We start from the raw sequence: 11412 nt of genomic DNA, 5'->3' as shown, positions 1-11412 counted from the left end.
GATGCGGGTGACTTCATCTGCGTACTCAAGATCGACAAGGCTCTCACTAGGAACAATTTGAACACTTGGGTTTTGAATCCCTTCCCCCCCCCGCGTTCGCCTCATCATTTCATCAACGAAGTTGAAGAAGAATGGAGAGAGTGGACATTCTTGTCTGACACCACTTTTTGTAGGGAAGCTTTTGGAGAGCTCACCTACACTCTCACCCGCCCAGAATTGTGAATATAGGGATCGGATCATGCTTACAAACTTCTAGGGCATACTCTGTTGAGCAAGTGTAGTTAACAGTACTGATCGGTCAACAGAATCAAACGCACCTTTGAAGTCAAGGAATACCAGGATTGTGGGTTGTCTGTACATGTGGCGCTGCTCTAACACCTGACGGAGTGTGAAGATGTGGTCAACGCAGCCTCTACCCGGTCGAAATCCCGAGTCAAGTTTTCGAGTGCCACCGTAAGACGACGAAGACTCAGAAGCCTTGTCACAACAGGCGTCAAACTCCTCTGTGGTTATCACATTCACTGAGAATACCCTTTTTGAGAATGGGCACCACTGTCTATTCACCCCAGTTTTCTGGTACGGTCTCCTTCTCCCAGACAGACCCAAATAGGCTAGACAGGCACTGGATGAGGAATCCTTGAAAAGCTTAGGTGGATTGAAACTTACCGCCTCCCTGGATGTGGACCTCGCGACTCAACTCAGCAACGGTTAATGCCACAGCTCCATTAAATTGTCCGTGGGGCTTTTGCATCAAAACTACGGCCTCCAATTCGTAGCTGCCCAGTCTCCCGAACTAACTGACCATACCATCGCCCCCAATACTTAACGATCCCCCATTCTCTCCCATTTTCCGATTACCGAAACCGTAGCTGGGAGCGAGATGGCCCAAGTGGTTAGAGCGGGAACTTACTGTCCGGAAGGTCTGCCTCTCAACTTCCCCTGTCTAGGCTGGAGAAACCCGGCAGTATCCCAGCACTTGTGCTTCCTTCGAGTGGCATGGCAGCTAGGCGCCGAAAGGGTGTTTTCCTGAACGGGTATTATTGCTTTTATTATCTAAAGCCAACTTGCCCTTGGTACGTGGTGTATAGCTGATAAACTGTACTGAACAACACTTCGCATCCTCCCAGCATTTTCTTGCCCTTGTTTCCACACCTGTGTCTGCACTCGTATTCTTATCACATTCTTTCACAACCACTTGTTCTGACGTAGCCACTCCTCATTTATACCTTTTTGAGTTAAATCACCTTTCACTTGTGCAAACAATACCCCCTCTTTTCCTACACCGTATTCCTCACTTGCCTGTACTCCCGCGACACCCCTCACCGATTCCTACCCTGTGAGTTAGACTCCCTTGTGTCCACGAAGGAAAACTCATTCGCGTGCATTTTGAGTAACTGATCAACTAACAAAATCTCCGAGCTAACAAAGCTAGTTTCCCCACCCCTTCTCAACACCAAGTCTTGGCTGTCCCTTGAAGGTCGAAGACCACGAGGTCATAACCACACGCGGACGCATTGCTAGTGTATACGTATACGCAGACAGCAATATCCCCGCTTCCAAGACGCATGTACCCCTCCTCCCGCCTCACACACACCATTCTCGCACGTTGATACACTGGCGGTTCCTGAAATTACGGGAAGTCGCAGGCTCGTTTGGCTTCATGTCTATTCTGTCATTCTTTTCCGAAGGTAACATTTTTTCTGTGAATTCCTCCGCCTTCCCCGTAATTCCACTGCATGATGGTTGACCATTATAAACCTCGTCCAGCAATTGACGACCCCTAGCTTCTCGGCTTAGTTTCCATTGAGGCCTTCTAAATACCGCACTGCCGACCGGATGTCACCAGCACTGCTGCAACTCAACGATGTTGCGCTACGAACAACGTCTCATAGTACCGGACTTGGTATTTGTTGTATCGTGGGTGGCCGTCTATGGGTTACACCTGCACTGAGCCTGCCAGACTACGCGACAAGGAGAAGACAGAGAACTGGGGACACGACTATATTGCCAGGACAAAACATACAGAGCGTCTGCGTAATATATAGGATGACTAAATGGCCAAGTATGGTCGTTCACTTGTTCGCTCTGTATAGCCAATGGCGGTGTTCCGGTCGTGAACACTCTCAGGCCCACTACGCTGGTCGTATGTTGCTAAGCCGTATTTGGTGAGAGCCGCCAACTCACCTACTTTCCGGACGTGTCGTACCGATGGTGACCTTGGGGATGCGTCACCCTCTGTATATGTGCTTTTTTCCTGTCTGGGCGCGTCCTGACAGTATTTATTACTGAGTAATCCGTTATCGATGATGTCGCCTTCTGCTCTCTGTGTGGCCGAATAGACTGCGCTGTGCGATCGTGAGGGATACTGTTTTATTGAAAGTCCAACAAGCTCGGCCTACCATACTTGCCCTCGGTCGAAGGGACTTTATCTCATTCTTCGCCACCTCAGTCCTTTGGATTGGCCAGCAGCCCTTAGGCCTATGTCCTGAGGAACATAATCGCTACCGAGAATCTGGAAGTGTGTTGCCCACACGTTACCACCCATATTCCCAGCCGCGGCCATCACCAGAATTACCCTGACCACTTCCGAACATTCATTAGTAAAGAAACTTGAACGCGTTACATTCGAATCCAATGTGGCGCTTACTACTTAGACTACGTGAAATTCTGTCTTAAAAACGTCATTTCAATCTGACTCTACAGAAGAAACCACGAATCCCAACCCTTGGGGAGGGTCTAGAGCTGTTGTTCCAATGTCTAAAGCCTCAGCGTGAAGTGAAAACTACGACTCTTGCCCTGACATGGCGTGACAGAGGACTATGATCGACGGCCTTTAATGCACCTGACATTCTTGATGCACATAGCCAGTGTTTTCGCACCGCTCGACGTGCGGTAGGGAGTGATATTGGGATTTGTGGACTGTCGGTCTGGATTGTGAGTGCAATCTGGGATAAGTGGTTGCTGATAGAGAACGACGCTGTTTCATTGACTACCTCGTCAGTTTGAGAGGAGAAAGCGAAGTCTCTCGAAATTATTGGTTTTGAAATCTTCTAAGAAACGTATTTCGGGGGAGCGGTCCGATTGGGGCTTTCCTAACTGAACTGTACAGGAATTCGGGAATGTAATTCCCAGTACTGCGCAGCACATCAAATGCGTGTAGAGCGACGTTCCAATCTACCATATCACCGCATCTCAACCACTTGGGTGGCACAAAGTGTTACCCGTCTGGAATGACATGAAGTGGATGTGGAATCAAGTGTAAGAAGCTATCATAAAGTTCCGTAGGGATGTCTACCTGCACCTTTCGTTCAGGTGCGATCCTAAAGATTAAGGGACATATTCTACTGCTGGGTTTGGAAGACCGGGAGGCCGTTACGCCAACCGTTGCATCGTGAGAAGGCTCAATTTGTTCGAATATTAGAACAAATGTTTTCGACGCGTATTCTTTCTGTGGAGCGGTTGCATACTCTGATGGGAGTCAGTATTATTAAAGAGCCACTCATCGTGGTCTTTCTGCATGAAAACCATGTAATTATAGGGCTAGGGAAGTTCGACTTCAGAAAAACGCTGATAGGTGCAAGATGGATCGGCACTCGAACAGACAATAGTTAATAGATCTAAATAGCGCCTTTGATTTAATTTTTCTATTAAGCATCACTTGGAGGGTGACATAAGTACCTAGCATGTTATTTTAGTTCAAAAGGTCTCCGCCTCGGGATTAGACAGCGGCTTTTGGAACTCAATGAGCATTGATCTGTTGTTTCTGTTTCTTTTCCCTGCATTACTAAACTTTGTTTTCGCGTTGTTTCTATTTCAGTGAGTCTCCGTGATGCCATCTGCTGCTGTTCAATATATTTGAGGTGTAGATGTTTTTCGCCTGTACAATACCATGGAGTCATCTGAAGACCGCATACCAATAGTGGACAACAATAGCATTTCAAACACCTCGGGTGATCCTCATTCTAGGCCGTCGATATCCGTACCAAATAATTACGTACATCGCGTCTATCCTGTGAGATGGGCTATTGTGCTTGTTCTGGCTTTTATAAACGGAAGCAACGCGTATATTTGGATCTCCTACGCTCCAGTAGCTAATCATTTCTGTGAATATTATTCTACAACCGAATACGTATTGAACTGGATGCAGTTGGTATTTCCCATTACGACCGTGCTCTTCGGTTTACCCGCTTCCTTGGTGGTTGACTGGCTTGGAATTCGCTTCGTTCTCCTGTTTTCGGTGACAACTCACTTGATTTGTGGTCTTGCGCGCCTGCTTTCTAGTTGCAGCACTCACTGGCCACCAACCACTATTCGGCTGCGTCTGGTCCTATTTGGTCATGTAGTCGCATCCCTAGCCCAGCCACTTTGTATGTTTGCCCCAACAAAACTTGCCTTAGACTGGTTTCCAGATTTCCAAAGAACAACAGCCAACACCATTGGCTCCCTTGGAAACTCCGTTGGTGTACTCATTGGTAGTGCCTTGGTGCCTTTTCTCGTACCCCAACCTTCTGCAATCCCTACGTTCAATTATATAACAATGGGTCTTGTGACTTTCGGTGGGGTTTTATCGGTGATTTTCGTACGTAAGAATAAACCGGAAACACCGCCCTCGGTGGCTTCCGCCGTTTTTGAAGAAATGCACCGAAAACATGCAGTAACTATACCCATGCGGCTGCAATCGTTCGTGCGATGTGTTAGTCTTGCCATGAGATCTCCCGCATTTTTTTTACTGGCAACCACTTTTGGAGGTGGTTTGGCCTACTTTGGTGCCATTTCTACATTGTTACAACAGATACTTTGCACGAAAGGCTATTCAAACGAGTATGCTGGAATTTGTGGATCACTGTTGATTGTCGCCGGTCTGATAGCCTCCGCCCCGTGTGCAATTTACGTTGATCGAACAGGAAGATTAGTCGAATCTGTCAAGGTAAAGATCAGATAACTGCACATACTTCGTTTTCTTTCTTTTGAAAGCGCTGTGAAACAACCCAAGGCCTAGTTGTCATTGTCGTTTTCGTTACGGCTAGATTTGTTTAGATAGAATGTCACAACTAAGCCGTATAGACTCCTTGTTCTCAGTCCACGTTCTTAGTTTCTCCCCATTCACTTTATCTTCGGTATGCCCTCTGATCGATGTCGAGGCTCGGAATACAACGATTTAACTCAACCATAGTTTACCTTGCTCAGCCTTTGAATTGGTGTAACAACTAAACGTGGTCTGACTATCTACACAAACTTTATGCAGTGTATCTTAACTGCTCGAATACACTGCGAATCACCCTGAAAACAAAATGGCTTAGTTTTCTCCAGACGTTTCAGAATTATCGAAATTGGAAGAAGCTAGTTGGCCACAGACAAAGGCCATCGGTGGTCTGAATTGTAGTAACACAGACGAACATTTAGTACCATTTGTGCTTATTTAGCCTCATCGATCGTGCACGAAGTCCCCTGAGTGCTTAGGGCTCTAAATGCCAACTATGAGATTCATGGTTCGCCACTGGGACCGGTTACCTGCCTTGTCCCACAGAGTTTTCAACGGCGCGCAAGGAGAATCACGTGGACCTCATCTTTAAAGGCACAAAGATCCCACGACGCCAAACTTGACATTAGCTGTTTTCACTCAACGTTGCCAATTCACGGCTGTCCTCCACAAACCCTTCTCCAACAATGGTTCGAAGTGGAACACAATGTGTTTTGACGAATATACACTCATTTGCAAACTAATTTGGTTTTTCGAGAGGCTCGCCTAGAACCCAGCTGAATCTCTCGTTTGTGGTGTTTTGGCTGATGGTGGCCAGACGCACGTAGTAGATGTCCTCACCACCTTAACCAGACTAGTCTTACTTGCGGTTGGAGTGAATCCGACTCACTACTCAGTACTCACATACAGGCCGTTTCACTCCCTTAAATCCGCCGATAATAGAAGTATGAGGAAAGGTATGGTTGAATCCATTATACTTTGTTGAGGTGTGCTATTGTGTGCACAATAGCACACAATTGTTATTGTTACAATTGCTATTGTGCACATTTCGATCCATCAATTTGGTGCACCGTTTAGAAGTGCGTTTACCATTTCGTGCTGACACGTCAAAATTTCAACCTTTGATTCTACTTTTTTGATTCATTGAGACGTTTCAAAATTCGCCCGCGATAATACCGTTTCGGCAAGAATACAGTGGTAAGCTTTGTTTTTCAGGATATCGTCGTTAGGTCAGTACATATCTGGTGGTTAAAATATGGGTAAATAATCAAATCAACAGCCTAATTTGATCGACAAATTAGCAGACGTGGAAACATAGACGATTGGTTGTCAGCGAAACCCAAATCACATCTAGTTGTATGTCGTGAACTGGTCTAGAAGGCCGTTGGGCGACTCCATCGATTTATTCGTATCACATGACCAAGGCAGACTTAGAGCTCGTATGAATAATTCTTCACAGCATCATACCATATCTTGCAATCGTATTGCGACTGTTTCGGCTGTAGTGAAGCAAAGCTGCGGAATCGACATCGGAATTCTATTAGGCACTTGTTTGATTGACCACGTGACCACTGTCAATTATGTGACATGATTGAGCCATCCTAGCCACCGATAAGACGTGAATAGCGCAATTTTCTGTACCAATGTCAAAGTGAAGAAAACCAATGGATTGACAGATTATCTTCCTAAAAGAGACCGGGCAAATGGGTGGGTCCGGATGTGTGATTTCCCTGTGACTGGCCGGAGGCCCTGCAAGATACTTGTACACACCTGTCACTGGTGTTCTTGCTTTCGACACCCCAGCTGTCATGAGCTAACATCAGGCTCCAAGTCACCCCTTTCCCCTGTTTTATTCGGATAAAACAACTTAACTGCATGTTAGTGAGGCGAAAGCGTACCACAATAATCTACTTCTGAAGTCCCTGGTAGTGTTTAAACCGTCTGGTTACGTTTCAACTCAACCAAACCCGTCTATCCGTTATGCACGAAACGAACCTGTAGCCTTTGCTCTCCAACTTCATCCAGAAGCTTGTGGGACCGGATGTACGGCGTCCCCTGTTAGAAAGCTGTTTTTCTTCCAAGCAAGAGTTTCTTTAGACTAGTTCCACTTAAGTGTCCTATACTTCAGTCGCTCAATCGGGAGTAACAGGTAAAAAGTTGAAACTCCAACTGGAATTTGTTTGGGGCGTATTCAAAACCGACGAGCCCCATGGTTGGAACATCCACATGTCGTCTGGATCGTGATTAGCATCCATGCCTTTCCTCCTGACAAGGGTTTTAGCTATCTCAGTCGTAGTTCTACAGCACTTCTTTCTGTCTTCGGTCGAGAACCCTATAGCTTTTTACCGATTCTTTTACCCGAAACCCAAGCCTCTTGTGTCCTTATCTAAGCTTAATCGCCCGCGTGTACTCGGCTTTCCAGGTTTGCTTCGTTTTAGCCACTCTGGGCTGTGTCGGGTTCAGTGTGGTTATCTGGTTCCCTGGACAGTCGTTTCTTACAATATTTTTCACCATGTGGCTCGGAGCATTTGGATTCGCTCAATACAGCTTGGCCCTTGAACTTGCTGCGGAGATCACTTTCCCCGTGCCCGAGGCGATTACTACCGGTCTTATGATTAGCTTCAGCCAAATTCTATCGATTGTGTTCGTGGCCGGTATGCAAGCTGCAGCTCCCGAGGTCCACTCCAGTCCGTCTTTCACTCCAACCTGTGGGTCTGCTGTCACTCCACAAGTAAGTCCTTACTACCAGACTCGTGACTTATGGCTCTTTTCGTCGAGCCTATTGGTGATCTTAAACCTGAGTAATTAGGTTTTTTTCTGATTCTCAGTCACTGACACGTTTCCGAGTGTTGAATTCATCTCCACGTTTTCTGTGAATACCATCACGTCTTCACTGGTAACAACCTGTCTCCGTTCAATTCTCATCTGATTAGTAAAATCCTAACAGTTGTGGTAGCTTTTTTGATCCATCTTAACTGCGTCAGCGGTGACCAGTTTTCGCTTACCCGCCCTGCAGTATGCAGCAAGTAAGGTTGCCCGACTAATGGCACCACGCGACGACCGACGTGGCATGAGTATGTCGGTGTGCAATTCATGGTTGTACGAAGGCTGGGATACTGCCAGGGCGTCCAGGCCTAGAGAGGAGGACGACTAGGGTCCACAACCAAAGCTTTTTGCTCAAAAGCTCGACCGCAAGGCGGCGGTGTTTGGCAGGAAATGCAAATGTATTACCATTCCTACGGAACAAGTCGCCACATGTCCCAACCCCCAACCTGGAGGACCAGGAGACTGTGCTCGTCAGACCTCTAACCATTGACCAACCTGGTATGAGAGACTTTGCGAGTGTCGCGCAGACAGCCTTCCAGTATAGCTCAATGGGTCCCGGAGGTACACAAACGGTCATACCACTTTCATCGGTGGTCACAGCCAGCCCAACACTTTGAGAAAGTGACCAAATTAATTGTAGGCAACGGAAAACGGTGTCTCATCGCCTGAGTTTTACGTGTGTAAATGAACTGGAGTTGACTCTTCGAACTATTTATTCACGGTTCCTACTGAAAATTCACCTCACAGTACATGAAGCTTATCTTGACTTTACGTCTTTGGGTTTGAACAACCGCAGCAACTACACCGTCCTGTGTCCTTGGGGCTTTGTGAACTCTAGAGCAGTATCCCCAAGCAAAAGCTACTCTCGAACGATCTTCCATCGGCACTTGGTCGGTAACTCTGTCAACATGCTCAATATAATGTTTGTGTAAGGGACAATCGGGTTCGTCGTCCTTCGTAGTTAGGCGTTACAATCATTCGAAAATATACTAAACGTTTGTGACAAGATATCTACATATTCTATATTCTACAGACACGGTGTAACCGTGTCAAACGTTAGTTTCGTGGGTCTCACTTTCTGCTTCTCGCCGCACAGCAAAATTAATATCTCGGCTAGAGAGCCCTACGACTGCGGAGTAGGGCATTGCACTCAACATATAGAGCATCTGATACAAGAACAGTCATTCAGAAATATCCCCATGTATTGACCGAGGAAACTTCACCGAACTAAGGGAACAAGTTCCCATTAATCATGAATGAGAGATTCAGCGGCTATTCTGTTGAGTCACCGGTTAACACTAATTTGGTTGGTAAATAAGTGTGTATGTATGCACGTTCAAGTAAGATATAAGGTTGACGGAAATGTTTGAACTACACCTACCTGTTTGGTCCCCAACAGGCAAGCTTTCACAAACACACGACATTTGGCAAGTCTGGTCCTTGCTCAAAGGTCATTGTATGCTTGTTTGGCATCAGACCACCAGTTTGATTAACTTGGTCTGTCTAACACATGACCTTTCACTTTAAACAAACTCATCACATGCCTAGTCCTATGTACTGGAATTCGAACCAGCAAATAGAGTGATTTTGATGACATTAAAACTTTATCCATATCCATCGAATCAGGATCAGCTGCTTCCATACGGTGGTTATTTACATGTAGAGTGAAAAACCTGCGATACTGGTCTACCGGGCCCAACATCTGTCATATTTTCGTTATGGCAACAGCATTTAATTCCTCGCCAGATCTACCACACTTTTTCCCCATTCTGGTCACATTTTGACCGTTCTTTGCTTCCACTCAGGATTATACCGTTCCGAACTTGGTTGTTTGCTCGACGCTCGTTCTGATCGGAATCATTCAGCTGTTCGCGCTCCGCGTAACCTACAAAAGACGTGAGGCCTCTTTGTCTTTCAATTCCCAAGTGGATGCGCCACCAAATCACGTTCAATCGGTAATCGATGAGATGGGGTGTTGACACGAGATTATCAACATTTGCATTTGTCTTTCATTGTTTTTCTTTATTTGCCACAATCATTCGTGTGATTCCGATTGATGACCATGCCTTCGTGCGTACCCGCACTTCCCTGAAACGGTGTATCTATCTCTTCTTTCATTTTTCTAATCTACTAATTTGACCACTCACTTGTCTACATTCTTCTAACCTTTGCATTTTTGCTTTTGTTCTATCGCCGCTGTTTTTTTTCAGTTTAGCCCACGAGCATGGATCGTAAAACGAGGAGTATGAGGGATAATTGTAACTCATCTTACCATAAATGCATCCTTTAGGTTTTTGTTACTGATATCTTACAGCACGCTTGTTAGTTTTTCGTCCTCGAGTTGTCTGCTACGTTGGATTGTGTAGGAGGCTGTTTGGTGTTGTCTTTGCCCATTGCTACCAAAAATCGCAAACCCGGAGAGACGATAGATACGCCGTCAAGATGACTCCGTCCCGAGGAATCCATATCGAGCAGTGTGTCGCTTATACGTGACACAGAGCCATCTTGCTTGAAACGGTCACTGACTAGTGTTATCGTTTTTGACTGCGTGCTCTGTGTCCGTTCACTGGAGTAAGGTGAGTATCCATTTTGTGCCACAGGTTCCGCCAGGATTCCGCATGAAACTTTCAAACTGGATCGTGTACCGCCCACTTTACTTGTCTCAATTTTATTTCTCACAGTCACGATGGTGCGTTCAGAGTACGGTCTTATGTAACTAGTCCCAGCTTTTCTTGAACATATTTTATAAGAAACAGTGCTGGTCTAGAACGTTCGTTTTAAGTTCGACTCACTTTCTTCTTATGAAAAAGATAACTTCTTCGGGATAGGATGTTTGCACCACAGAGCAGTGTTGGCGATTTTTCCGGGCGGTATGTCCGACCGCATTTGTCTCTTTTATGCCGAGGATGGATATCAAGCTATATTGTCGTTTTCATCCAATTGGTGCCGGGCTAACCTCGTCCTCATATTTTCAGTGGTGGAATTACTCGTCTATCAGACATTTGTTGTTATCGCACCTGGGCTGCTCTATGGGGCAGTCTTCACAAAATTGTGAATGTGCGTTTGACGCGAACCCGGAACTCGCGTAGCTCTAGCCTGAGAAATGTGAACTAACTGGATGATAGACAATCTATCACTAACGCATTTGGATTCTTAAAAGTAAGGAGACGCTTTTGAGAGTGAAAGGGTGGAATATGCTAGAATAATTATTTCAACCTGGAAATATGCACCGTCTCAACAGATTACCCTCTTGCGGCCCGTATCCAATTCGGTTCAAGTTCCCTAATTTGCACCCCACACTCGTCTTGTTTGTAAGCTGCACCGTTGAAATTGTATGAGCCCATTCGCGTGTACATGGCATTGGACAGAATGTGAAAAAATTAAGTCACCTAACAGTGTAGGGTTTGTGGCCATGTAGGGGTCAAAAGACTATGCAAACAAAAAGTACCCTGGTGGTTTTGATTAATACGAAAAGGTTCATACGAGAACGGACACCTATGATGAGGAGTGCTGCTCATTTTGAGTTTTTTCTAGTGGTTTTCATGTAGAGGCACCCAAGTAGATGTAATCAGCAGTGCTTATCTTACGATTGTCGAGAGAGATTT

At 45.8% G+C, this 11412-nt stretch overlaps 1 protein-coding gene across 1 annotated transcript; it reads left to right on the top strand.

Annotated features, from left to right (window-relative positions):
• Window positions 1-3815: 3815 nt before the first annotated feature.
• T265_10038 (hypothetical protein) lies at window positions 3816-10552 on the top strand (the record flags this gene model as incomplete). The annotated part of the gene is made up of 3 exons (XM_009176289.1): window positions 3816-4927; window positions 7404-7712; window positions 9613-10552. The coding sequence occupies 3 exons, from the start codon at window positions 3890-3892 to the stop codon at window positions 9784-9786; spliced, it is 1521 nt and encodes a 506-aa protein (XP_009174553.1).
• Window positions 10553-11412: the final 860 nt, after the last annotated feature.

This window comes from Opisthorchis viverrini (assembly GCF_000715545.1).
Source record: "Opisthorchis viverrini unplaced genomic scaffold opera_v5_332, whole genome shotgun sequence".
Lineage (NCBI taxonomy): Eukaryota > Metazoa > Platyhelminthes > Trematoda > Opisthorchiida > Opisthorchiidae > Opisthorchis > Opisthorchis viverrini.
The sequence above is the reverse complement of the archived record's forward strand: the minus strand, read 5'-3'. Positions and strand labels throughout refer to the sequence as shown.